General features: G+C 51.3%; 2 protein-coding genes across 2 annotated transcripts; both read right to left on the bottom strand.

Annotated features, from left to right (window-relative positions):
* Positions 1-389: 389 nt before the first annotated feature.
* Positions 390-3,427, bottom strand: LOC111922046 (uncharacterized). Its single transcript, XM_086873421.1, has 2 exons — positions 3,322-3,427; positions 390-2,438 (listed from the first exon to the last, which is right to left on the bottom strand). The coding sequence occupies exon 2, from the start codon at positions 2,309-2,311 to the stop codon at positions 1,670-1,672; it is 642 nt and encodes a 213-aa protein (XP_086729547.1). The 5' UTR covers positions 2,312-2,438; positions 3,322-3,427; the 3' UTR covers positions 390-1,669.
* Positions 3,428-9,460: 6,033 nt separating this feature from the next.
* Positions 9,461-22,851, bottom strand: LOC147646437 (uncharacterized). The gene is made up of 15 exons (XM_086873420.1): positions 22,617-22,851; positions 20,918-20,955; positions 20,344-20,475; positions 18,728-18,862; positions 18,114-18,455; positions 17,578-17,667; positions 17,007-17,178; positions 15,466-15,529; positions 14,721-14,769; positions 14,230-14,342; positions 13,520-13,637; positions 12,997-13,096; positions 12,335-12,531; positions 10,847-10,984; positions 9,461-9,726 (listed from the first exon to the last, which is right to left on the bottom strand). Exons 1-15 carry the CDS (start codon positions 22,693-22,695, stop codon positions 9,625-9,627), a joined length of 1,869 nt encoding a protein of 622 aa, XP_086729546.1. The 5' UTR covers positions 22,696-22,851; the 3' UTR covers positions 9,461-9,624.
* Positions 22,852-27,986: the final 5,135 nt, after the last annotated feature.

The following is a 27,986-nucleotide window of genomic DNA, read 5'->3' as shown; positions in this document are numbered from 1 at the left end:
GGAGGGTGGGATGGGGTTCTGGGGGTGCTGGTGGACACTGGGAGTTTGGGGGTGCTGGGTGTTACTGGGAGAGATTTGAGTGAGCTTGGAGGAGCTGGAAGGAGATTGGGCATTGGAAAGCAGGGATTGGGATGAGGTTGGTTGTGTTGGAAGAGACTGGGAGGAGTCTTGATGAGTCCTGGTGGGGCTGGAAGGGACTGGGAGAGGGTTTGGGGGTCCTGGGGAAATGGGGAGAAACTGGGAGGGGGCTGTGGGATCCTGAGAGGAACAGGAGGGGCTCTGCTGGGTCCTGGGGAGGCTGGGAAGAGACTGGCAGTGATTTACCAAAATAGCAATATTGATCCAGTATCAGCATCAATCTGTTAATGGACAAAAAACCTCTCCAACAGTTTAAAGTTACAAAGTGGATGTTTAATCCCAGCTCTGGGCGAGTGCAGGAGTCACCCCTTAATACGCACTGCAAGTTGACAAAAGATTCCAGTGTCTATTTATTTACAAAAGTCTTAAATATCCAAAATACTAATACATATTAATACTAATGCATATGCATAATGCTAACACTTCCCATTCCTCACTTTGGATTAAAATGCACTGTAATCAGTTTAAAATGTCATTACAACTGCGTGGTTGGCTCCCCAATTTGAGGAGGGGGTTGTTTTGGTGAGGAGGGTTCATCAAGGGATGAAGGAAAACCGCTCTTCCCCACTCTCACCTTTCTACCTTTACAATGGTTGACATTACAAATGACATTTGGTACAACTCCAGTTTCTTCCCTTGTGACTTTGAAATGGGTTTCCAGATACAAGGTCAGTGATCTTCCTGAACCCGTTTATCACTTTCTCTTTTCTCATTATAAGCACATCTAAACAAACATACAGTGACAAGTAATTTTTTACCTAAGTCCGAGATTCATTATCTCAAATCCTGCTTCTCACTGAATCATTAACTCGAAATACTTCCAGCAAGGCCTGTCTCTAGCTGAGATCTCCAAATTTTCTAAAATACCTAATTTTTTAAAATTAGTTAGTCCAAAGGAGGTTCCAGAGGGTCCTGGGCAGGCTGGGGGAGACTGAGAGGGTCCTTTGAGGTACCTGTGGGGTCTGTGAGAGGTTTTGGGGGTCCTGCCCTCTGCGGTTGCCCCAGGGACGCCATGAAATGCCACCTGCAGTAAGATGCTGACGGAGATTGGAGTCTCCATGTTGGGTTTCGTCTTCCTGGTTCTGGGGCTCAGCATCTACCTGAGCAAGAATGTGAGACGGGGTCCCTAAGTTTGGATATCCCCTCCCCCAAAGCATGTGTGTTCCCTCAGGGCCCCCAAGCCCAGTGTCACCCCCTTTTCTCTGCCAACAGAGCTCCTGAGGCAGCGACAAAAGGTTCTCTAGGATTGAAAGTCAACAAATCCAGTCTCCTCAAGGAATTCCCATTGTTGGTCTGTGTCCTGATGGATTTTCATTCCCCTGCTTTCATCCAGGTGCCCACAGGGAGCCAGGAAGATGTGGAGCCTCCCAGCCAGGTGTCTTCCCAACACGCATCACCAGGACCACGAATCACCAGGGCTCTGCCCAACGGGGGTCACTGGGGATCATCCAACGCCCATCCTCCCATGGGGGATGGAGCTGGAGCAGCGCACGAAGCTCTTCCCCCACTCGGGGCACTCGCAAGGCTTCCCTTACTGGTGCCTCCGTTGGTGTTGGGTCAAGTGAGAGCTCTGTGAGAAGCTCTTCCCACACTGGGGACACTCGTAGGGCCTCTCCCCAGTGTGGATGCGCCGGTGGAGAGTGAGGGTAGAGTTGCGGTTGAAGCCCTTCCCGCAGTCGGGGCAGCGGAAGGGCCTCTCGTCTGTGTGAATCCGCTCATGTCTGATGACAGTGGAGCTGCGCTGAAACCTCTTCCCACACTCGGGACACTCATAGGGCCTCTCCCCAGTGTGGATGAGCTGGTGTTTTCTCAGGTCAGAGCTCCACCCAAAGCTTTTCCCACATTCCAAGCAGGTGTAGGGCCGTTCCCCAGTGTGGATCACCTGGTGTGCCCTCAGGTTGGACCTCTTGCTGAAGCACTTCCCACATTTTCCACACTCGTAGGGCTTTTCCCCAGTGTGGATCCTCTGGTGTTCCCTCAGGTAGGAGATGTAGCTGAAGCTCATCCCACATTCCCCACACTCGTAGGGCTTTTCCCCAGTGTGAATCACCTGGTCCTGGATCAGCTCGCACCTGTACCTGAAACCCTTCCCACATTCCAAGCAGTTGCAGGGCTTCTCCCCACCATGAGGCTTCTCCCCCCAGCTATGAGCTCTGGCTGGATCTCTGGCCATGTTCCTGGTATAGGGGGGATCTTTCCTCCTCGCAGCTCCCTGGGCTGGGTTTGCAGACCCTTCTCATGCGGCTTCTCCAGGGCTTTTTCACCTCCTCCATCCAGCCACGGCTTAGGAATGAAAAGTCCTGGTTTGGGGGAAAAAACAAGAGGAGAGCACTTTGGGCTGGGGGTACCTCCTTGCCCAAGGTGCTCTCAGGAAGTCACTGGGCATCTTGTGTCTGAAAGAACCTCCAGGACACCAAGATTCAGCACCAACATCCTCCAAACATCAAAAGAGATCAAAAACTTCCAAAACACCAAAAAGCTGATATCCTCCCAAAATAGAAAGATTCAGCCCCCACAAAAAAACAAAGCACCAACATTCAGCCCAATAAAGCTCAGAAACACCAAGATTCAGCCCCGGGAAAATCGTGCATCTCCCTGCCCGGGCACTCGCTGCATGGGGGGTGAGGGGGGCAGTGAGGCCGGGCCGGAGCAGGGGGTGCCTGAGAGAGGCCCCGAGCCCGGCAGAAGCCCCTGCACAGCCATGCAAGTGGCTCCTGGCCGGACTCGGGGATCCCCCTGGCCATCCCCGCTGGAGCAGCCTGGTCCTGAGGGACTCTGGCCCCTGCGAGGGACCCCAGGCTGCAGCAGGACAAGGATTCCTGGCCCTCAGGGGGAGGCAGTGACATGACCTGACTGTGACCCCCATCCCTGTGCCTCTGGGCGGGGAGGGGGACGGAGAGGGGCACAAAGTTAAGCCCGGGAAGGAGGGACAGCTGGGGGGAAGATGCATTTCCGTAGGAATTACTTTACTTCTCGTTTTCTTGTTCTGACACGTTTGAGAATAAACTCAATTAATTTTCCCAAGTCAGGTGTGCTGTGCCCGTGACCAAGGACTGAACTGTCCCCAACCTCATCCCGACCCCCGAGCCTTTCCTTGAGTGTTCTGCTCCCCGCCCGGGACAGGAAGGAGAGTCACAGAGTTTTGGCCTCGCTCCGGCATGCCCTGCTCCATCCCGGACTCACCCCCAGCTCGCAGCGCCCTCAGCTCCCGGGCACCCCGAGCTCCCGGCGCTTCAGCGCAGCGGCGCATCCTTGGCCTCCTGCCCGGGCCGGGCCCAGCGCCGGGGCCGCTCCTCAGCCCAGGGGGCCGAGAAATGGCGGAGCTCAGCCCAAGGCAGGCGAGCTCGTGCCGTGTGCAGAGCCCGCCGCTGGCTGCGATTGGCTGCTTCTGCCGTCACTCGTGGCTCTGGCGCGCGCTGATTGGGCAGAGCGGGGACAAGCCCGGCCCCGCTGGCGCCCCCAGGGCGGCCGTGGCTTGGGAGAGCCGCCATTGCCGGAGCGTCTGTGCGGGCCCGGCAGCGGCGGCAGCAGCGGCCGGAGCCCGGTGAGGCGGCGGCGGAGCTCGGAGGCGGCCCCGGCCATCGCAGGTGGGAGCCGCGCTCGGTTCTGCGGGGGCTCGGGGCTCGCTGCGGGCCCGGGAGGGGGCGGCAGGGGGCTGTGGCGGGTGGCTTGTGCCGTGGCCGGCCCGTGTTGGCCCTGGGCTGAGGGCGCTGCGGGAGCGGCTGCCCGCGGTCTCCTTGCCGCTGGGGCCTCGGCAGGAGGCGGTGGCGGAGCAGCGCTGGCTCGTCCCGCTTCGTGTCGGGAGGCCGGAGGTGGCTGCGCTGGGCCCGGGGCTGGGCGGGAAAATTCCCGGCGCCAGAGGTTTGTGTGGCCCAAGGAGCCAGAGGAGCGGTGTGCAAGTGACTTTATTGCTGCCCAAAGGGAGAGGCCATGGGGCATTTGCCGTGCGCTCTCTCCAGTTGTTGGAGGACGCGGCCTCATTTTTGTCCTGATTTTCCCGGCCGCATGTCCCTGTCCCTTTGCCCAACACTGGCCGAGGTGCTTGGAAGGTTCAGCCTTCCCGATCCGCCTGCTGCATGTCCTTTTTGTATAACACCCGATATTCCTGGCTCTGTGAAGTGTTTGTTCTTCTGGAAGTTCAGGAATGTATCGGGACTTGGTCTGAGCAGCAGTCCTTGTCAATTAGTAACATTTTCTGAAACTGGTGATTTCTCCCATTGCTTCCTTATATGTAAGTCCCTGGCCCCATCTCCAAGCAGATTCACTCATTGCCTCTGTTTTTGCTTCCTGGGAGTTCTTTGTTTTTGGGGTTGCTCTCAGTGCCCTCATTCTCTGTCCTTTTGTAGCCGTTTGTGGCTCAGGAGGCCTGGCTGCCACCTGCATCCCCTTGCTCAGCTGCTGAATGAGCTGCACTCAGCAAGGTGTGGTGCATGGTAAAAAGATGAGAGTTGCTGTAGCACATGAGAGGAGAAACAGCATTTGTTTAACCCATGGTCTGTGAGAGAACCACAAAAGTGTGTCCCATTCCCATCCTTTCCACGTTTGGACCAGTACAAGAGCTGTTTTTTTATTTCCTTTTTTATCTGTTCCTCCACTTTTCCTTTGTGATCTATTTGCCAAGAGCAGTTTGAGTCATTTACCTTTCCACAAACTCTGCCTCGATTTTCTGCTAAAAGATAATCTGATCCATCCCATGGTGAAATGTTGTGTTCCTCATCTGCATGGATTGGTCGGGAAGAAGGTTGGGAGCTGTCTGATTGAGTATGTCAGGAAAATTAATCCACAAACCCCAGAGGTTTATGTCTAAAAAGGATACAGGGGAGTCCTTTGACTTTATTTGAATAAAGGGAGAGGCCATGGGGCATTCCCCTGGGGTCTCTCAAATTTTTGGAAGACACAACCTTGTTTTCATCCCAATTTCCCGTCTCTGTGTCCCTCTCTCTCCCCGCTGCCTGAGGTATTGGAGAGGTACAGACTTCCCGGAATGCCTGATACCTAAGATTCCCCTCTAATGTGTAACCCTCCCTCTTAATTTTTAACTCTTATGGAATTTATGGTTTTCTTGCATTATTTCTTTCATTTTTCAATATTTAATCTCATTTATCAGCAATCCTACAGTCTGTAAAGACAAATAGATATTTTCCATTCATCCATCAGTGGAAACTTTCTCATTGTTTCTTTTATCTCTCAGTGCTGGTTTCATGTATCAGCAGACCCACAGCTTGTTTATAAAGACAAATCTGTCATTCCTCTCAGGTATTTCACTGACAGTTTGTAATCTAATTATGGCATTGAAATGATGAATGGGTTCTCTGGCTCCTGATACGAATTCCTTGGGGTTCCCAGGGGCTGGTCCATGGTGTTGCAGTGAGAAATGTGAGTGAAAATAGGAGAAGAAGGTGACAGGAGAAAAGGGCAGGAAAGATGATGGGAAAATTCTAAGAAACATGAGTGCAAAAGGGTGAGAAACATGAGGGGAGAGAAGGGAGAGAATGTGAGGGGAAGAGCATGAGAAACTTAACTATTAAAAACAGTAAAACAGTCAGGAAATGTGAGGGAAACATTGTGGAAACCTGAGGGGGAAAAAAAAATAAAAGAGAAACCTGAGGGTGGAAAAAGGCAGAAGATATGAGTGAAAAAAGGGCACAAAATATGAGAGGAAAAGTGTAAGGAACATGAAGAGAAAAGAATGATAAATGTGAAGAAAAAGGTGTGAGAAACATGAGAGGAAAGAAGTGAGAACGATGAGGAGAAAAGTGAGAAACATAAGGAGAAATTTTGAGAAGGAAAACTGGGATAAGGAGAGAACCAAGAGGGGAGAAAAAGGTGGGAAATGTGAGAGGAAAAGTGTGAGGAACATGAGGCGAAAAGGCTGGGAATCATGAGTAAAAATGATCAGGAGAAGTGTCACAGTCTTGGTTGGGAAGGGGTGGAAATGTGAGGGAGAAAGGACAGGAAATGTGAATGGAGAAAAGGGCAGGAGAAAAGGCACTATTGACAAAAGAGCTGTAATAATTCCAAACCCATTCCCCCATACATTTGTCCATTTATTGGACAAGCCCAGGGCTGCTCTGTGTGTCCGTCTCTACCTCTGCCTTAATTCCCCTTTGGAAGCGGTGGAACTGGCCGGATCTGTGTCGCTAGAGGACACAAAGTGGAGCACGAGGGTTTGAATCACGAAACAGCCAGAGGTTTATTTCATGAGGCAAAAGCCCTTAAAGCCCTTATTTTGGGGTTTTTCAACCCTTTTTATAAGGTGTTCCAATACAGGTTAGCCTGACTGGTAGAAGAAACAACAGCTCCATCATCCCATTGGTGGGACAAGAGAGAAACACTCTCAGAACATCTGTATGATTATTTTGAGAAACTAAAACCTTGTTTTCACTACAGTCCTTGAGAGAGAAGAAAGTTCTCAAAAGACTTTCCCTTGGGAACAGATCAGCCCCTGAGAGCTTGAAACTGTCTCAGGTTCAGAAAATCATGTCCACAGATCTGCCCACCAGCAGCAGCTGCTCCAAGCTGGGAACGTGACTGGCAGTGCTGATTTCCAGAGGCTTCTGTCCCCCAGGTGAAGCCAAGGCAGGGCAGGGTTGAAAAGCGCTGCTGGTGCTGGTGCTGGTGCTGCTGCTGGTGCTGGTGCTGGTGCTGCTCTGTTCCAGAGAGCCCCGGCTGGGCAGGGCACGGTGCCCATGCACTGCGGGCTCTTCCTCCTGCTGGGCACACCTGGGAACAAGTCATGATGACTTGTGGGAAAAACAAGAGCTTTGTGGGGGCTGCACTGCTCCTCACACACTCAGGCCACCTACGGCACAGAGCTTTGGCCCCCAAAAAGGTAAACCAGAGGGAAACAGCTGGAAAAGGTTTCATTTCAACCTTTCTTACCTGCTCAACAGAAATGGCCAAAATGAAAGTTACCAAGCAGGGTGTGATCCCCACATCCAGCTTAGAAACAGTTAGAAAGAAGGCAATACTGTATTTCTGCACTGGTTGTGTGGGAAATCCCTTCCCTAACTTGTGCACACCCAGCAATCTCACCTACTCGTTTGTATCCATGGAACTAAGACATACTCAATACTTTGCTGAAGCTCACAGGCTAAACATTCCCCTGAATTATTTGACATATTTAAATCTCATCTCAGAATTTATCAACATGAGAGTAGGGCTGTCCTGAAGGTCTCTGGTCTCATTGTCATAGGTTCAGGAGGAGACCCATGCACAAAAGAACCCAAGACTCAGATGGGGTTGCAAAGCAAATTTATTCTATTAGTTGCAGTAGCAAATACTGCATACCAACCCCAGCATTCCCAAAAACCTGCTGAGCGGGAGAAGGAGCTGAAGCATCGTCCTCAGCGGGAGGGCAGGTAGGCAGTGCCCTTTCAGGACATCCCCTGCATCAAAACAGTGTGCACCTCGTCCTTCTCACCTCTCCACCCCAGACGCAGGCCTTATGTCTCCTGCTCAGGAGTGGCATTTTCCCAGTTCCAGCATCAGCTCCCACAGGGCCAGCATGAGATGAGGCCACAATGGCTCAGAATAGCGACTCCAAGCCAACAAGGCCTCCATTATGCATTGTTCCTCTTTCAAAAGTTAACTGCCCACCGACTGACCAATACATTGCTTCTCTTGCAAGGGTCAAGTTCCCACCCCTTAAACGATACAGTTTTCTTCATTGTCTTGTCAACCTGCTCAAACATGGATCAAATGTGGCAGGGCCTCAAACACGACTGCGGTCCCTGACACAATCTTTTGGAAACACCCGTTCCTCCTCTTCTCCTCTGGATGTCAAGAGATTCCTAAAACCACTTTCTTCCTGTGAATGCATTCCAGCTACCTTCTTACCAGGACCACTCTCTTTATTCTCAAGGCTAAGATAGCCACTTGCAGACATGAATCACTGCAGTGGGGGAATACAGGGTTCAGCACTGTTTGTTAAAGCTAATGGAATTCACGAGCCCTATTTGTTACACTTCAACACCTCTCCTTCCTTTTCTGGGAATTCAACACAAACTTAGTAAGTTCTGCAAGTGCTCTTGCTGCATAAAGCCACATTGTGTCTTTCATTCAGCAATTTATGAAGAAAACACCAATTGCCTGCTGAGACCCTTCTGCTCCCTCCCAAATCACTACTCAAGAACAAGCCTCAGGCACATGCCCATAGTCCCTCTCTGCCAGCAGCTCCGAGCTGCATTGCACAGTGCTTGCTGTGCCCCAGAGAGCGCCAAGCAGGCTGGCCTGGTGCCCCTGAATATTTCTGCAAAACCCTCTGCATTTCACACCTTTGCTGTGGCTCAGTGCAGAGCTCCAGGATTGCAGGCGCTTGGTCCCAGAGCTGTGTGAGGCACTGGCTCGTGCAGATGTGCCCTGACTTGCTGTCAGTGCCTCACGCTGGCCTCGGTTCCCCTGGCAGAAATGCCGTGCCTGAAGGACACTGCCCTGTGCTGGAGCCTGCGGAGCAGCCCGGCTCCCTCCCCCTGTGCCCAGAGTGCTGCACACACTGCTGACCATTGCCAGGAGTTCCAGGGCAGGCGGCAGAAGAGCAGCAATGGTCAGGCAGGGCAGCAGCCCTGGGCTGCTCTTTGCCTTTCTCTCCTCCTGTGCAGACTCCAGACAGCCCATGGCACCAGTGTGTGCTGTGCCCAGCACGGCGCCGCTTCCCCTCAGGAGCAGCCAGCTGCCAGCTTGGCTCTGAGAGCGGAGGATTTGCCTGGGGCCAGCAAGAGGCAGCCAGGGCCAGGCTGCTGCCTCTTGCAGCTCCAAGGGCCTCCTTCCAGCCTGCCTGTGCCGAGGCTCAGGCTTCTCCGGGCTCTGCCAGGGCTCTGCTGGGGCTCCAGCCTGGCCAAGGCCGGGCCCGCTCTCACCTCACAGTCGCTGACAGCTCTGCACCAGAGGAGACCTTGCACAGCACCCTCACTGCTCTTTCTGCTTTCTCTCTTCAGCCAGACTCTCCTCCAGCCAAAGAGATTTCTCTTAGGGATACAAATCCAAGTGGCAGGAGCCTAAATACTCTCGAGTCACATCTGCACAACCTGCATCTGCACAGGATGTTTGTGTTGCACCGCTCCTCCTTTGGTTTTTCCTGCAAATGCCATTGCTGTTTCTGCCTCAAATAGAAATGCCAGAGCTGGGCAAAACTTGGCCAGTTGGCCATATTCCAAAGGCAGTGTGGTCTGGAGAGGATGAATGAAGAGGAGCCTTCCCCCCTTACAAACTGTACCAAAGAAGCCATCAATGTCACTTTCCACCTCTAAGAAAAAACTGACAATTCAGGAGGAAATGTTGAGCTTTCTCACAGGGTCAGAAGGAGAGAAATGTTCCAAAGGAGTTGAGATTTTAGAAATTTTATTTAAAATCCTACTCTACAATCCTACACTACAAACCTACACTACCATCCTGCACTACAATCCTACTCTATAATCCTACTCTACAATCCTACTCTGCAATCCTACTCTATAATCCTACTCTAAGTTGGCCATGGAGAAGGCAGTTCTAAATTAATTGTTGCATTCCTGCCTCCTCCTTCCACTTCTTCACTGCAACAATGAGAGGTGCCAGGCTGGACCCAGGCATGGCCGATGTTATAAATTGATGCTGCAGAAAGGAAAAGAAAACAACAAGAAAGCATGATTTTCCAAGCTAAGAGCTTCAAAGGCAGGGGAATAGTTTTTAAATGGAAAGGGGATTGAGTCAGAGTAGGTCAGGAGCATGGGGCAAGAGTGGCACAGGTTGCCCCAAGAGCTGGTAGGTGGCCCACCCCTGGAAATATCTGAGGTGTGAGTATCCTGATCTCTTGAAAGATGTCCCTGCTCATTGCAGGACACAGACTAGATGACCTTTCCATGTCCCTGTGTGTTAGTTTGAGATGAATTGACATTTAGGGAAAGAAGTAAGAAACCCCGCACGGAAGTGATTTCTTTGAGAGAAGCTGCTGGGAGCTTCCCCTGTGCCTGAGACAGGCCAATGGCTGGCTAGTTCTGAGAACTGACAACATTTTGCACCATTTAGAAATGAGATGTGCCTCTGTGATGATGCACATTTTGAAAACCACCAGCCCGGGCACTGGCCCTCTTTGCTTCCGGAGCCCGAAGGTAACGGAGCTCTGGTGAGGCCGGCCCTGCTCGCCCACGGCCTGTGCTCCTGGGGGAGGCCGGGCCAGAGCCCAGCGGCTCCCGGGCGGGGGATGGAGGCTGCGGGACCCCGGCCCCAGGCTGGGCCAGGCCACGGCTGCTGACATCTTGCCCACACTAAACCCTCTCCCCGGCGTGCAGCGACGGCTCCAGGCCGAGCCTCCCCTCCCAGCGGCTCCCGGGCAGAGAGAGGGGCCCAGCACAGCCTGAAATCCAACACCATGACTGCCATGACCTGGGTGAGATTGAACCCTTTCACTGCACAGATGAGACCTTTCTTATTCTTGTGGGCCTGATAATAAAATTAATTTGTTATTCCTTTGAAGTTTGAAGCCTGTTTTGCCCTTCTCCTAATCCATAGCTCCCAGCAAGAAATGAGTAAGTGTCCTGGTGATTTTAGCCAGCGCTAAAACCCAGCACTCCCTGCCAGCCCAGCCCAGTCTAGGATTGCTCCCCACTGTCAGCTGAACAGCACCAAGGTTGGAAGGGAGGAGGATGGGGGCTCATCTGATGCCTTGGATTTCAGTGGAGGAGGAGCCCATCCCTGGGACACTGTTTCACCTGCAGCCCTTTTGGCATTTTACCTGCAGCAGCTCCTTGGCAGACCAGCGCTGCGCCTCGCCTTTCTGCAGGCAGCAGCTCAGGAAGTCACGCAGCAAAGGCGAGAATTGCTCGGGCTGCCGCAGCTGTGGGCTCCCTTCTGTGGCTATGTGGAATTTAGCCTGGAGAAAAAGGAAACACAAGGCTCCACCTGCTTCTTTCCCATCTGGAACTGCTCTCCCAGAGCCCATTGTTCCAGCTCCACTCTGCAGTGGCAGTTTTTGCCCTGGCAGAGAGGCAGACATGACTTTCCTGTAGCATTTGGATGACGACTTTCCTGTATCATGAAAAAACCCAAGCCCCAAAGCCACAGCTTTGCCAACATCCAGCAGATCTTGCCTTGGCAGCTGATTTCATTGCCTGATCTAGTTAGTGGCAACTACATCAGCAAATACATGTTTCCTTCTTGGAGGATTCCCAGCAGCTTGGCAGCCTTTTTGGAAGAGGGATTATGCTATTCTAACTAACTCTACTATTTCCAAGGATTCTTACATGAAAAGAATCTCTGCAGTGCTTGTTGGTCCCTTAAGCACAGCTGCCATAAAGCAAAACTCATCAGGCTTTTTGTCCTGCTCTTGAAAATGATGGTAATTGGAAGAAAAGAAAGGAAATGCAGCAGGTGTTCCTCAGGGAAGGAAACAAACCTTTGGAATCTCATTTTCAACACAGACACATTAAGATGCCTCCACAAATGTATTGGGTTGAAAATGCCTGTTTGGGCACACAGGAGCCACCTGCAGCTCTGTCTCTCAGCACTCTGAAAATTTCAGGTTCCCTTAGGTGGCAAAAGGAAAATATTCATGGTGAAATCAGAAGTGTCATCCCTGTGGTAAGCCTGTGCTGGTTGGATTCTCAAGTCAATGCATTAACGCTGTGCCCATCCCAGAAAGTGCCAGGAAACAAACAGGAGGTTTTGGCAGGCTCTCCTCGTCACCAGGCTCCAGCTTGGTGATATGGAGAAAGTGGCTTGGGTTAGGAAAGAAGGTGGTCACTGAGTGTCTCAGCAGCACTGCACAAGAAGCAGAAGAGACTCTGGCTTTACAGCCTCATCTCCAGGTTTCAGGCAAGTTTCCCTGTGAGAAGAATGGGGCTGCACTTCTTCTCTCAAAAGCACTGTTTTAGAAACTTAGTTTGGTTTGAGTTTCTTTGCTTCATTTCTGGAAAGATATCACCAGCTCTGAGATGCTTGTTTCCTATTCTTGGGGCCATCTACACAGCCACAAGAGCTGGAACGACTTCTAAGGCAAAGCAAAATGCTGCCTGAGAATGGAGATGGTTTGGGCGAGGTAAGGCTTGAGTTCCCCCAGTGCTGCAACCAAAGCTCCAGCAGATGCTGATGTGCTGCAGGGCCATTTGTAGAAGGGGCCTTGGTGGAAGGACTTCCAGCAGATGGCCATGGGATTTTGTGCAGTGAGCAGAGAACCCGGGACAGGTGAGAAAGACAGCGGGATCAGAGAGTATTTGCTCCTTACCGATCGAGCAGTGAAACTGTCATAAGGAGTTTTTTGTTCGGCCATTTCAATTGCCACAATTCCAAAAGACCACACGTCCACTTTGGGGCCATATGGTTGACGCTTCACCACTTCAGGTGCCATCCACCAAGGAGTCCCGGTCACCGAGCACCGCTGATTTTGCTCAGGGGTGAGCTGAGCAGAAAGGCCAAAATCAGCTGAGAAGAAAGCAAAATACTCTTTTAATTTTCATACTCTCAATTAGGAAACCAAGCCAGAGAATTCCCCAGTGGAAGTTTGAGAATGTGCAGTTGAATTTCCTGGACAACACTCCCTGCTCTCTTTCCTTAGGGCTTTAGCCAAGGAAATATGAATTGGCTACTTCAAACATCCCCCCCATTTCTTACACTTCCTCCAGCAGTGCCTTTTGTTCCCCTGAAGGTTTAGATTGCAGCTCCCTCCCTCTGGAAGGAACACACACAGACCCACACAGAGCAATAGCACTCTTGGCTGCTTGTGGTTCCTTGTCATAGCTGTGTGCACCCTGCAACTGTGCCTTCAGCCCACAGCAGGGGGGACCCCTGCACTGCCAGCAGCAGCATTTCTGGGGAGCTGGCAGTCACTGAAAGCAGCCCCACACCCCCCATTCCTGGAAGGCTGAAGCTGAGCAAGAATACACTGACCCAGCTTGACAGAGCCGTCGGTTCTGAGAAGGATGTTGTTGCTCTTGACATCTCGATGGATCACGTGGTTGGAGTGAAGAAAATCCAGTCCTTGCAGGCACTGAGAGAGAAAACAGAACCAGGGGGGCAAAAAGTAGTGCTGTGAGTTCATCGCACAAGCAAGGAAACAGCTGTGGAAGGTTCCCTTTGCAGGGGAATGGGGAGGAATGGCAGAACACAGCGCCATTGAGAGCAAGAGCCTGCTGCTCCAACAGGAGCAGAGCAGCACCTTTCTCAGTGGAGAACTGCAAATGCCAATGCAAGAGACAGAGCTAGAATACAAGAGCAGGGGATAAGAGTACAGGAAGTGAGTCCAGTGAGTGTAGGGGCACTGGCAGACAGTTCACTTGAGATGCTCTTGCTTGCCCATAGCCGAGCAGCAGCACAGAAACGAAGCTTGGCCCATGAAATCCCTCCCGTTCTGAGCCCCTGTTTCCCAGACAATGCAGCTCAAGGCCTTGGAAGCACAGATGGGATCCCTGACCTCCCGACTGACAGCTGCAATCTCTCCTTCAGACATTTGAATCTCGTCGATGAGATCTCTCAGAGTGCCTCCGTCCATGTACTCCATCACCAGCCAGAGTTCCTCATGCACAAGGTAGCTGAAAAAAGGAAACAAGGCCATGCAGGTGAACATGCACGCCTAGGTTGGTTTTTTGCTTGAGTCTTGTTTCTGGGTCCCTTGGAGACAAGGGCAGAAGTAAAGGCATAGACATTGCCTCTAGGCTGTGCAGTGTTTGCAGTCTGTGCTGTCTCAAGGAGAAAGGCAGTTTAGGAAGAGCCCAGATAAAAAACCTGTCACGCATGGCATTTCTGGAAATAAGCACCTAGTCTTCCTGGCATGCACAGCAATGGAAAAGAGGGGCAACAATGCAAGGGCAATCCTCTCTTGGATGGTTCATCAGCATTTAAGAAACTTGAAAAACTCAAGCCCAAAGAACTGTGGAGGCGATGAACTTACAAGGTATTGAATTCTTAAGATAGGGCTGATGCAGGTTTTTGAACAATTTTCAGTCTGCATTTGCCAGGGTGGATTCATGCAGACAAAATGCAGTCTCTTCCCATCCATTGGAGATAAGCAGAGAAATAATCATCAACAACTCTATTTCCTGCCACTGACCAAAGTGGGTTTTTAAGCTCTCATGCTTGTAGTATGTAAACAAACATTCATGGCATAAGACCGTGACCACTCACCTGGCTAAGTAATTCACGATCCTGGGACTCCTATTACTCTCCATGATCCTGATTTCATTCATGGTTAGTATCTTCCTACTCACTCCTTGCACATTTATTTTCTTGATGGCCACCTCAAATGACATTGAAAAGGAGTAACTTGAGAAAATTGGTAGCATGAGACCACAACCCACATGGAGCAAGTGATTTTGGAATGGCACAGCCAAGCTGTGCCAAAGTGCCTTGTGATTAGACCTCATCACTGGAGTAATTAGGGAGTGACATTGCAACAGCCCATTTCTCTGCTCCCTTGGGGGTCAGTTACAGGACATGTGGCCACTGGCGATTTGCCTTGTCCACAAAGCCTGTTCCAAGTGCAATTTGCAGGCTGGCTCCAGTCTGTGCTTCTTGTGCCTTTTCAGCACAGCTCTACTCAAAGCTCCAGCCACAGCTGTCAGCAGTGGGGAAAGGCCTGGAGAGCAGCAGAGGCTGCAGGGGCTGTTGACATTTACCTCTCCTCCTGTTGCAATGTCAAGTGCTCTGGAAACCTCTCCAAAACCCCTAGAAACAAAACAGCAGCAAAGAAAGGAGAAGCCATTTAGATCTTGCACTGAAAGCCAGTCCAGACAGGAGAGCTCTGCTGTAAATGCCTAAAAGCTGCAGGTTGCAGGAGGGGTCTGCCAGAAGGCAGATGATGCATTTTCCCCTCAAGTGCCTGGGCACTGGGCCTGTTCCTGAAGCCTTGGGATTTACTGCCTCAGCTCCAAAAGGCAGCTTATTCCTTCATCTCGCCTATCAGCTTCTAAACTGTGCAATTCTAATCCTGAGCATGGAGTATTTCTTTTAGCAAACTCTTGGAGAGAAATGTTCCTGAGAACTGTTATCTGACAGCTCTCATTAGGGGTAGGTTGTGCTTTCAGGCAAGCAAGATTCTTCTCCTTTCATTAGTGTGGCCAGATGATTTGGAGACATCCAAAAATGTGAAGGAAATGAATTCTGAGCTGTCCCACACTTGAGAGACAAGCAGATCTCCCAGGTTCTGTTCCTTGCTGCAGGCAAGACCTTGGCAGCATGGAGATGTCTTTGACAATGCCTTCTGAGCACACTGGACAAATTCTGGCCAGTACTGAGAGATGGGGCAGACTAAGCCCGCTGTCTAAACATGTGGACAACTTGTCTGACTTCCCACTTGATGGATATTCCACCAGGGAAACACCTGGCCCATGGCTGTGTAGAAGTGACTGTGGTTGGACTCACCCGCTGCCAAGACTTTCCAGTTCAATGTATTTTGTGATGGGATTTTCCTTGTTCACCATTCTCCCTGAGGGAAACAAAATGCAAGATGCTGACTTTCAGGCAGAGATCCCAACTTGCAGGAGATGCCAAAGGCAGCCCCGCTGTCTGAGGCTCTGAACCCTCTGTGGTCAGCTGGGCAGCAAGCACAGCAGCAACAAGACAGGCAGTTGTGCAGTACAAATGGGCAGCAGAGAGACTGATTTTGTCCAGTCCTTGTGGAAGGAAATGAAGCGCAGAGAGCACAGCAGGGCACAGCACAAGGCTGGCAAAGGCCAAGCATGAGCACTGACAAGCAATGGCAAGAAGACACAGCCAGCCTGAGCCCCTGACAAGCTGTGGCCCCCGTTCAGGACACACCAGCATTGCCTTGGAGATCAGACACAGCCAGGTGCAGATCAAGGCCCTTTTGTGTCCCAGCAGGTGAAGGTAGACACCAAATCAGCTGGGATCTTTTCTCAGCCCCACCAGGTCTTTTCTGAGAGCACAGCACTGGCAGCTGTTATGGGCAAGAAGCAGATTAAATGGGTTGTGCTGCAGAATCACAGAGGGCTTGATGTGTTTTCCCAGAGACTGATCTGAGCAGGGCTTGGGCCAATAGGTAGGATTCTAAGAGTCATGGGAATGGCTGGGAATCAGGGATGAAAAAGTGCCATGGATCTGAGGAATACACAGCACAGGGGCTGCAGGCTCGCTCCTGAGAAATGCCTGCAGTGCTGTTTTATCTGATCACACCACGTGGATGTGTCTCTTGGACACATCTTTATAAAAATAAAACTGGGATATTAATTACAGATTGTGGCACAAGTATCTGTTTCTTCAGTGTGGGCCCAATGAAAACATCTCTTGCTCTGTTTCTGCTGTCACCTGATGTTCTTTCAAAGGAGTCCTCACTGACAAAAATACAGCATCCTCACAAAAACCTTGTAGATGTAGTAGAGGCAATAAAAACAGTCCTAAAAATGACAGCAGTAAAACACATGGGGCAGAACAGCTCTTTCAGGATGGAGAAAAAAAAAAACTCTACCAAAAACCCACCAAAACCAAAACAAAAATCTATAAAAAACACCACACAGAAAACAGAACCACAACAAGAAGACAAAATCCCAAATCAGTTTCTGTGAAGTCTTTTGGTGCTGATGACAGGTGGGAAGTCTGGAGTCTAAGGAGAATTTAGGAATTAAATACTCTGTTCAGTTTGGCCACTAGCACACAGGACTTGCATAGATCATTTGCTGGGCCACAGCCTTCTGCTGATCCAAGAACAATTCCTGCTTCTGCCTTTAGTGGCAAGGGAATGCCAGGCAAAGCCGAGCCAGTCCAAGCTGCCCTCAGAGGCAGCAGGAACAGCCAGAGCGCTCTCTCGCTGCCTCAGAGCACAGCAGTTCCTGTGGGGAGTCCTAAATGTCTCTGGGACACCAAAGTGAGGAGGATCATTTGCTACAGCTCTGCTGGCACGTGCACACAATACACTGTCCCTCAGACAAGAAATACACCAGACGTACTCAGTTGCTCCACGAAGTCTCCCAGGCTCTCCTGGAGCTGAGCAGCAGATGTGTCACTGCTGGAAATGGACAAACTGCCCCGGCTCCACTGCTCAGCTTGGGGAACAAAGGCTCCTTTAGATGCTGCTGCTGCTGCTGCTGCAGCAGATTGAATGGAAGAGCCTGCGTAGATCTGCGAGAAGAAAGGAGTTTGTGTCAGAAAGCTGGCTGGCAGAGATTACCCCGAGTTCCCTTTTCAAATGCAAGCCCTTAGGAAGTTGCTGTTAGCCACATGCAAAGCTCATCAGCTGGATTTTTTGGATGCCCACTTCTGGAACCAAATGGTCAAAACCCAAGGTTGGTTTTAATCAAGTTGATGGCCAGTTTCATATTCCATTTTCCTGGATTTTCTGAAGGATGACTGCAACAACGACCATTCCACTTCCTCCCAAGGATCCCTTTCCCCCTCCAAGGGCTGCAGACACATTTGCAGCTCCTTGTTCTAATGTTGGAGCTCCTCCCCCTCAGTCCTCTTTTCCTGCACCATCTTCAGAAGGTGCTCAGCCTGCAGCACTTGTGCTTGGGACAGTACCTGTGCCTGCCGCCGACCTTGGGGCTCTTCATCAGCCGGCATTTGCTGGAAGCCTTCGCAGGCTGCCAGGTGAGATATCAACACGTCCACCTCAAGTCAAAGAGAACAAAGCAGTCAGAGACCACAGCTTGTCCCTGTGTGCCAAGGCTCATTGACTGTGAGCAAAGGGAAAGAGCAGCACAGCAGCAGATTCACCAAGGCATACAGACAGCTTGCAGCTTGTATTCCAAATCTGTCTGGGGGACTGTGTTCACTTGCAAAAAGCCCTGAAGAAACAAGGAGAGCAGGAGCAGGCCAGCAGGAATCCCTTGAGATGAGTGCTGGCAAAAGGGGCAAATGACTGGTGCCACTGTCCAGGGCAGCAGCTGAGATTGAGCACAGCAGGAAATGTCCTTCCAAGCAGCTGGGATAGACACTACAGCAGGATGGCACTGAGAGGCATCAGCCCAGCCCCCTGCTGCTCTGCAGAGGAAAGGCAAGAAGGGCAGAAAGCACCAGACTGCAGTGACTGCTGTGCCTATCGCTCTTTCACTCACTCGATTTTCTAGAGCCTCTTGCTGCTGAGCGAGGAGATGGAATTTCTCTTCCATGATTCTCCTTTCTTCCTCCAGCCTCTCCTCCCTTGCCCTGATCCTAGCCTCAGCTTCCTGCAGCTCTGCCAGAAGCTCCTCCTTGGAGGCCTGTGAAGAACGTGAGAGAGGAATTTCCATGAGTGGAGTGTCTGCCACTCTGACACTCACCTGGTTCTGTTGATTTCCTCTCTGCCAGGGGAGATTCATCTCCTCTTCGATGCTTCTGTCTTCCTCGTGCCTCCTCTTCACTGCCATGATGGCCCTCGGAGCTTCGGGCAGCTCTGCCTGGGGCTCTGCCTCGATGTTCTGTACACACAAATGGAGAGCAAGTGCCTGGGAGCTGCCATCAGGCTCAGCTTCTTCCTCAGTTTCAGCCTCAAAATCACACTCATTCAGTCACTTCTTTCTGCTTCCCTACCCACCTCTGCTTCCACTGTAACCTCCTGTCCCGCTGCTGATCTCTGCAGAGGCTCTTTGCTTTCAGGGCCTCTGGCACTCGTGGCCTGCTCAGTCCCAAGAGCTGCGTTTTATGCCCCTCTTCCTGCCCTTCACTCTGTCCCCTGCTGAGTCAGCCTTACCTGGCCATTCTCCAGTGGCTCTTCCACCTGCTGCCCCAGCTGCTCTTCCTGCTCTTGGGCTGGGAACAGCTCTCCTTCAGGCTGGCACGGCCGTCCTGATAAAACAATCTGCTCCTGCTCTTTCTCTGGAAGGACCTGCAGAGAAAGCAAGAGAAGATGGGCTTCAGCTTCTCATCCAACATTTGTGGGCCAAGACTCAAAGACTGATGGGCTCCCACGTTCCCAAAGCTCTGTGCTGCTGCTCTCCTGCCTTGTTCTCTGCCCGTGGGGAAGCACAGATTCCAAAGTGACCCTGGCGGTGCAATCAGGGCCCATCTGGCACTGAATCTCCAACAGACTCTTGGGCAGCTGACAGGAAATGTGGGGCATTTCTCAAGGGCCTCCCTCCCCTTCTGCTGTGTCCTGCTTGTCTCTCCCTAGTGACTGACAGCCAGCCCTGTCCCACAGCTCCATCCTGGCTCTGCAGGGGCTTCCTGGGTGAGCTCAGCCCTTGGGAGAGACACTGCTGGAGTTCATGTTCTTTTCAGGCCTGCCCTGCCACTCCTGCCCTTCTGACATCTACACTCTTGTTAGAAATCCTGCTCATTCAGGGGACAAGGATGTGTGCAATTTGATCCTCTGCTGCAGGTCAGAGAGCCTCTATGGCCACCTCAGGATATGGAAGAGGACCAAGGTGTTTCTCCTCCCTCTTTTGTCAGCTGAGAATTCTGAGTGGCACTGACAGAGATCCTCAAAAGCCCCACCAACAAATTAATTGACACACCCCTAGGGATGCTAATGAAGAAAGCCATGGGTCATGTAATGCATGTATGACCAAAGTCACCAAAAACCACCTAAACCATGGAATTGTCCCACCTCACTAGGACAGGCAGAAATTTATAGGTTGAACAGGGAGTGTCAGGACAGAAGAGGCAGGAGGAGGAAAACAGCTCTAAGGAGAAAAAACAACCATCTCTAAAGGGGTTCTTAGCAACAAAAGACAGCACTCAAGGACTTGCAGCTTTGCCCGCACACTAGGCTCCAATGCAGTTTCCAAAGCTGCAGACTTCACCACAAAACGTATCAAGAGAAACTTGCCACTTGTGGATTTTGCCTCAGAAGAAGGGTTCAGAACTACACAGTTTGTTTCTTTGGCTACACAGGACAAGAATGGCCGGCCACAGCTTCATGGACAACACAATCATCTCCTTGCAGCTTATCAAAAGCCAAAAGACAGGTGGCCTAAAAGACTCTGCAGAAGTGAAGAATTACTCCAGAAAACTACAGAACAGTTCTCCAGGTCATCCAGATGTTTCCAAAAAGGGACAGCAAACAAAGCAATCCCTGTGAGCCCCAGAAATGCCGTGTGAGCCCTTGGCCATGGCTTGGCAGAAGCCAAGAGACAGAGCTTCCCTGAGCCAAGCAGCCAGCTGCTCACCCGCAGGCAGCAGCGCTTTGGGGCCTCAGCACGACGGCTCAAAGCCCAATTTCCAGCTGCCACGGGATGGGGGAATGGCTGGGTGCTGGCAGGACTCCAGCACTCAGCATCCTCAGCCAGCAACAGCAAGTGCTGGCTGCTCAGAAACTTGCAGCTCTGCCTTGCACTAAAGACAGCAGCACCCAGCACTGGCACTTACTGTCTGGGCATGGTCAGGCTGGGCTGTGACCACAGCTGGAGGCTCGTGCTCCTTTTGCTCATTTTGCTCCTCTTTGGCCTCTTCTCCAGGAGCAGAGGGAGCCACAGCAGAGTCTGCTCTTGCTTCTGGGCTCTGTGGACAGATGGTGGAGTTAGGGACAGGCAGCTCCTATCATTTAGAACCTTATTTCTCTTCAGCTCGATTTCTACAACCAGCTCTACCAAGCACAAATCATCAGCTTTGATAGCAATGGGATTCTAAGTCACTCCAAGTAAATTAAAATGGGTTAATTCAGCCAGGCTGCAAATAGCTCTGAATTAGAGAGTTCACCCTGGCTACTATCAGCAAGCAACGTTCTCTCTGCAAATCTGAGCTTTGAGTTCTTTTAAAGCTCTGCAATGGAAAATTAGGAAATAGCCAACAATGCCTTTGCTATTGCTGTTGTAAACATGGAAATGGATCTTCTTTCAGCCCACCCAGCTGGCCCTCTGCACTCTACTGCCACAGGCCAAGCTCACAGTTCCCTGCACAATTCTGAAACACCAGGAGCATCAAATGTTCCTTTCTGACTCACCTCAGGATCGGCACCTCTGAACACATGGCTCAGATGACCTGCAGGTGAGCAAGGAAAATGAACCAAATTCTTTGAGAAAACTGGAGAGAACCGTGGCCTATTTAGAGCAGCATCTGAGAAGATCTCCCAGTCTGCATTTTCAAAGGTGTCCTGCTTGACTGGTGTGGTTTAAAGCAGCAACTAAAAAATCACTAGAAAAGTTACTTATTTCTTGCTGTGAGATATGGATTAGAACAAGAGCAAAACAGGCTTAAAACTTAAATGGAATAAAGAAAGTTCATTAACAAAAACTACAAGAATAAGAAACCAGAATAAAACTTCCAGAACAACCCTTTTCTCCCCCACTACCCAACCATTCCCTTGATTATATGACAACATAGAGACAAAAATACTTTGGAACTTTGGTGTTTACAACAGTCCCAATTCCTGCTGGAGTCTTTTCATCAGTCTGTCGAGAAACAGAAGTCTTCTTCTGCTATCTATGGAGTTTTTCACATGAAAACGATTTTTCTTCATAGCTTTCTATTTCTCTGATGCCAGCTGCCCAGAAATCTGCCATCAGTTGTCTCCTCCCATTTCCCATCACTCTGAGGTGTGTTATGGGTCATGAGTCTAGGGATGTCATTTTTATGAATGAGTTATTCAAAGGCAAAAGTTCTCTTTATCTGTTTTTGTGAGGCCTCCTGGAAACAGAAGTTTTCTTTTTGCTTCTTAAAAGCCCAAATCTTCAACTATTACTTCTCCCCCTCTGTTCCTGCATCTCACAGTGTCACAACTACTTCATCATTTGCTCAAAATGCACACTTGGAAACACTCCATTCCTCCCAATATACTCTGTCATGAATTAAAGGAGTTTTTTTCAGAACATTACTGTCCATGCCCATAGCTTTAACAGAAAAATATTTCAGCTTATTAAAGCATCTCCTTCTTTCTCTTCCCCCTCTCAATTTAATTTTTTTCATCACTGTCTTTGATGGGCTGATGGTTGATCACTCCCTCTCTCTCTCTCTCTGGAAAAAAAGGATTAATCTGCATGTCTCATGCAGGCAGTAAAAGAGTTAAAATCTTGCTAAAGCTGCAGATGTTGATGGTGTCAGGTTTCAGGTCAGTGGCAGAAACTGCAAACCAAGTCAGGCTGGCAGGCTCCGTTTCTCCCCCCACCCCGCCCTCTGCAGCCTTGTCCGGCCTGGAGGGGGGGAGGAGGCCGAGACAGAGCCCTGTGACCTCGTCAGAAGCCAGAAACCAAAGAGAACAAAAAATTCCCGGCCTCACATCTTCAGGTGGTGTTCACAGGTTGATCTCACTTCTCAATAGTTAAAACCGCTGCCAATTCTCACCCATGGCCAGGAATTAGTCAGGAGAAAAAACTCCCATCAGCCTCCAGCAGTTTCAACTTCCCCAGCTCTCAGAGCTATCTTAAAAGTAAAGTCACCCCAAGACACTGAGCCAGCAAAGTGAGGAAATGCCAGACTCTGCTGCCACAGGCTCTCCCGTGGAGGGAACAGAAGCCCTGCAAATGCTGCCCGCAGCCCCCTGGCTACAGACACCCCGTGTTTTGCTGAAGGTGTTGACAGGAGCTTGACCAAACCAGGGGCATCCTCATGGTCTTTGTGTTTCAATAGCAACCCGGTCACTAAGAAAGAGCAGGGAGACCTACAAAAGCCAGCTCAGGTTCCAGCCAGGGAAAACCTCTACTTACGTGCCAGGTTGGTGAGGTAATAGCCGGAATATCCGATGACATAAATGGTGCAAACGGCAGCAGCGAGCTGCTCAATCATTTTTGCCAGTTTGCACACTCTGCTCCAACGCAAGGGAAAACAAGGCTCCTGTCAGTGTGCAGCTGCCCACTGACAAACGCCTCAAGCAGGAGGATGCTCCTGCACTGTGCAAGCCCAAGAGCTGCTCTGACCCTGAGGCCTTCCGTGCACCAAGGCAACCTTGGGATGTCACCACGACAAGGTGGCATCCATGCCCTGACATCACAAAGCCAATGCTCTGCGCTGCTCTGAGAATTGATGCAGAGCAACCCAACCTTCCCTACAGCAAACACAAAATTGCCTGGCAGGTTCTCCTCTGTCACAAAGGGTCACAAATCCTTTGGTGGGCTGTGGGAAATGGAAAGACAGAAACTTCCACAGATACTGAAGGGTTTCATTTACAGCCTTGGAAGGAGCTTGGGTTCATGCAATGCTAAAGGTTCACAGACGTTTAGTCGAGAATTCATAAGCTTATGTTCCTATAGCTGCAAGTAAGAATATGCCATAAGTAAATAAAAAACTGCATTGAGTGAGATGGTGGAGAGATTTCAACTGTAATTGTGTGATTTTATAGTGTAAGTTATGAATCTAAATATTATCCTAATAAGCACATGTGTGTATGTGAGCTAGCAGTGTATTGGGTGAAAAGCAGACACAGTGCAGCAGAACTTGGTAAAGGTGAAAGGTGATTAAGTAATAATAAACCTCTTCAATGTAGTGCATTAGCCAAAAATCTCAAATTAGCGAAGCTAAGGCACTGCACCAGGCTGAAGCTGAGGATCCCCAGCCAAGCTCAGAGGGAGGAGAACACAGCATTTGTGGGATCCTTTCCAGTCTGACTTGCTTTAGCTGGAGCCTGGGGGAGGAGAGAGCAGCAGAAGGGTTGGCTGAGTCCTCTCCCCTCTGCCTTGCCCTTCTCTGCTGGATCCTCAGTTCATCCCACACCCACCCCAAGACTCCAGCCCCATCCTACTGGTGCTGATGGGATTAAAGGAGATAAAGAGGAGATTAAAAAGATAGAGAGGAGAGAAAAAGAGAAGTTTAAATGCAGTTTAAATATGAAAGAAATGCACATGTTAGTGACTGCTGAGAGTTGAAAGGGAGCTGAAGGGTTTGGGAAGGGCCAGGAGCCCATGAAGGGCTCAGGAGCTGCTGCTGCCGGGAGGGAGGAAATGCACCAACGGCTCCCAGCAGAGTCTGTGCTTTGAGGCTCTTTCCCAAACAGCTGCAGGAGGGAAAGCAGCTGAGTTTGGAGGAAGAGTTTTCTGCTGAGGTTTCCTGTTTGGAGCTGTCACAAGCTTGAGCTGCTCAAGGGAAACGCGGCTCTGCTTCCAGCAGGGCCCAACTGCCCGGGAGCACAACTTGGTTCCCTGGCCCTGAGCCAACGGGCAGCAGCAGCTTCTGTTCCCTCCTGGCTCTTGTGTCATTTCCAGCAGCACAAGACACACCAAGAAAAGCTCCTCCAGAACATGCCATGAGAAACACAACCTGATTTCATTGCATGAAGGAGCTCTGACAGTCCCACGGGCTCAGGTTTGTTTGTCAGTGAACAGAGCAGGGAAAAGCACAGACACATTCCCTGCACAGGGAATTCACAGGAGGAAAGTGCAGCGCTGGAGGATGTGCTTGGATACAACGTTCCCACAGCAGTTTTGGGGATAAAATCGTCAGGAGAGAGAAAAGAAAAAGTCCTACCAAGGGTGGGCTGGGGAGGGCTGGTGCTTCCCGGGAGGCTCCCGAAGCTCAAGAGGACAAAGCCCAGACCTTGTCCAAGCTGCGAGCTGGGTCTGAGCCAGAAACCAGGGGGTGGCAGAGACATTGCTGCTGAAGGGCTTCAGATTGCCAAAGCTAAAGTGTCCAGCAAAAAGGAACAACTTGAGGTTACAGAAGTTCCAGTGCCCACGTTCCATCCCCTCATTTCAAGCTGAAAGTGGAGCTCCACTTGTGACCCTGCTTTTTAATAATGAATATAAAAATTCAACAAAATTCCCTTAAAGACCCCATGAAGGTTCACACTGTGAGAGCTCACTCGAGGCAGCCCCAACTCCTGCCCTGGTTCAGTCCCTGTCAAGCCCACTGTGCTTTCCAGCTGCTTTGCTCCAGCTCCCCCCAAATCACCATGAATTCCACTGAACTGAAACAAATCCAAGTCCTCGTGGGTCGGGACAAGGGCAGGGAGAGGTCACTCAGGGATCACCATCAGGGGCACAGATCCCCAGACATGGGGAAATGAACTGAGCTTAAAACTGAGCAAATCAGACCAGGAGAATGAGGATTAAAATCAATCTTGAGAAACGCCTCCTCCCGCTCCTGAACTTTTCTGTCCGGGCCGCTGCTCGCGGGGCACAGAGAGGGGCCCGGCCGTGTCCCTGCAAACCTCCCTGGGAATCACCCCAGAGCCCTCAGCCTTCCTTGTGCCCATCCCCGGGGCCCCTTGTCCCTCCCAGTGGCTCCCGTAGCTCTCCCAGTCCATCCCAGCCTCTCCCAGTCCATCCCAGCCTCTCCCAGTCCATCCCAGTCACTCCCAGTCCATCCCAGCCTCTCCCAGTGACCCCGCCTGTCCATCTCGCCCCTCCATGGATCTGCCGCCGCTCAGCCAATCAGAGCGCGTCTCTCTGATGACTCATCAGTTGCCGGGCAGATCCACAGAGCCAAGAGCCCGCGCTGGACTCGGCCGCCCAGTGCCGCGCACTTCATTCCCAGTCCCTCCCAGTGCCACCACAGTCCCTCCCAGTGCCACCACAGTCCCGCCCAGTGCCACCAGTCCCTCCCAGAGGCCCCAGAGTCCCTCCCACTCCTTTTTAGCCCATTCCCAGTCTATTCCGAGTTCATTGTCACTTCACTCCCAGACCTCCACGCTCTCTTCCAGTGTCCCAGTATCTGCTCCCATCTCTTTTAGTGCCACCCCAGTCCCTCCCAGTCCATTCCCCAGTCCCTCCCAATGACACACCACTCACTCACACCACTCCTCTCCCATCTCTCCCAGTGTCCCCAGCGTGTCCATCTCGCTGGTGCCCTCCAGCTCCCAGCCCGGCCCCGGCCGCCTGCTCTGCTCCCTGATGGATTTCTCCCCTGCCCACATCCAGCTGAGCTGCTCCCAGGGCCAGCAGCAGCTCTCGGGCCACGTGCTGGCCACTGCCGTGCTCCCCAGCGGGGACTGGAGCCAGCAGCTCCTGGTGCTGCTGGAAACCGCCCCCGGCAATGCGGGCTCAGCTCCAGCTGCCAGGTGCAGCACGGCAGCCTGGAGCACCCCCTGAGCCGGCACTGGGGCACGGCCCGGCCCCCACAGCGCCGGGGGCAGCGGGGGAGGCACTGGGGGGGCCCAGAGTGGGATTGGGGTGTGCTGGGAGGAACTGGGAGGGAGTTTGAGATAGACTGGTTTAAACTGGGGAAGGGATTGAGGTGCTTAGGATGGCTGGGAAGGGGTTTGAAGGATGTTGGGGAGGGTGGGATGGGGTTCTGGGGGTCCTGGTGGACCCTGGGAGGGAGTTTGGGGGTGCTGGGTGTCTCTGGGAGAGATTTGAGTGAGCCTGGAGGAGCTGGAAGGAGACTGGGGATTGGAAAGCAGGGATTGGGATGAGGTTGGTTGTGCTGGGAAGAGACTGGGAGGAATCTTGATGAGTCCTGGTGGGGCTGGGAAGGGACTGGGAGAGGGTCTGGGGGTCCTGGGGCAGTGGGGGGAAATTGGGAGGAGGCTGTGGGATCCTGAGAGGAACAGGAGGGGCTCTGCTGGGTCCTGGGGAGGCTGGGAAGAGACTGGCAGTGATTTACCAAAATAGCAATATTGATCCAGTATCAACATCAATCTGTTAATGGACAAAAAACCTCTCCAACAGTTTAAAGTTACACAGTTGATGTTTAATCACAGCACTGGGAGAGTGCAGGAGTCATCCCCTTAATATGCACTACAAGTTGACAAAAGATTCCAGTGTCTATTCACAGGAGTCTTGAATATCCAAAATATAAATACATATTCATAATGCTAACACCTCCCATGCTCCACTTCAGACTAAAATTCATGGTAATGAGTTTAAAACGTCATTATGCCTGCATGGTGGGCTCCCTAATTTGAGGAGGGGGTCGTTTTGGTGAGGAGGGGTCATCAAGAGATGAAGGAAAACCACTCTTCCTCACTCTCACCTTTCTACCTTTACAGTGGTTGACATTACAAATGACATTTGGTACAACTCCAATTTCCTCCCTTGTGACTTGGAAATGGGTTTCCAGATGTACGGTCTGTGATCTTCCTGAACCCGTTTATCAATTTCTCTTTTCTCATTATAAGGACAGCTGAACAAACATACAATGACAAGTAACTTTTTACCTCAGTCTGAAATTCATTATCTCAAATCCTGCTTCTCACTTAATCATTATCTCTGACTAGTTCCAGCAAGGCCTATCTCTAGCTAAGATCTCCAATTTTTCTAAAATACCTAATTGTTTAAAATTAGTGACTCTGAAGGGAGGTTTCAGAGGGTCCTGGGTGGGCTGGGGGACACTGGGAGGGAACTTTGAGGTACTTGGGGGTTCTGTGAGAGGTTTTGGAGGTCCTGACCTCTGCAGATGCCCCAGTGACGCCGTAAAATGCCACCTGCAGCAAGATGCTGATGGGGATCGGGGGCTCCATGTTGGGTTTAGTCTTTCTGGCACTGGGGCTTGGCTTCTACCTGAGCAAGAATGTGAGACGGGGTCCCTAGGTTTGGATATCCCCTCTCCTAGAGCATGTGTCTTCCTTCAGGACCCCCAAGCCCAGTGTCACACACTTTTCTCTGCCCACAGAGCTCCTGAGGCAGCAACAAAAGTTTCTCTAGGATTGAAGGTCAAAAAATCCACTCTCCTGAAGGAATTCCCATTGTTGGTCTGTGTCCTGATGGATTTTCATTCCCCTGCTTTCATCAGGTGCCCACAGGGAGTCAGGAAGATGTGGAGCCTCCCAGCCAGGTGTCTTCCCAACACGCATCACCAGGACCACGGATCACCAGGGCTCTGCCCAACGGGGGTCACTGGGGATCATCCAACGCCCATCCTCCCATGGGGGATGGAGCTGGAGCAGCGCACGAAGCTCTTCCCACACTCGGGGCACTCGCAGGGCTTCCCTTACTGGTGCCTACGTTGGTGTTGGGTCAAGTGAGCGCTCTGTGAGAAGCTCTTCCCACACTGGGGACACTCGTAGGGCCTCTCCCCAGTGTGGATGCGCCGGTGCCTGAGAAGGTTGGAGTTGTGCTGGAAGCCCTTCCCGCAGTTGGGGCAGCAGAAGGGCCTCTCATCTGTGTGAATCCGCTCATGTCTGATGACAGTGGAGCTGGTCTGAA

The sequence above is a fragment of the Cyanistes caeruleus genome, unplaced genomic scaffold, assembly GCF_971803275.1.
Source record: "Cyanistes caeruleus unplaced genomic scaffold, bCyaCae1.hap1.1 HAP1_SCAFFOLD_98, whole genome shotgun sequence".
NCBI lineage: Eukaryota > Metazoa > Chordata > Aves > Passeriformes > Paridae > Cyanistes > Cyanistes caeruleus.
This window is presented reverse-complemented; position numbering and strand designations above follow the sequence as displayed.

Excerpts from the sequence above, each read along its gene's own strand:
- LOC111922046 (XM_086873421.1), bottom strand. The coding sequence starts at position 2,311 with ATGGCCAGAGATCCAGCCAGAGCTCATAGCTGGGGGGAGAAGCCTCAT.
- LOC147646437 (XM_086873420.1), bottom strand. The coding sequence starts at position 22,695 with ATGATTGAGCAGCTCGCTGCTGCCGTTTGCACCATTTATGTCATCGGA. Across the intron at positions 20,956-22,616 it reads TTACCTCACCAACCTGGCAC|GTCATCTGAGCCATGTGTTC; the intron begins GTAAGTAGAGGT and ends GCTCACCTGCAG. Across the intron at positions 15,530-17,006 it reads AGACTTCGTGGAGCAACTGA|GGAGAATGGTGAACAAGGAA; the intron begins GTACGTCTGGTG and ends TGTTTCCCTCAG.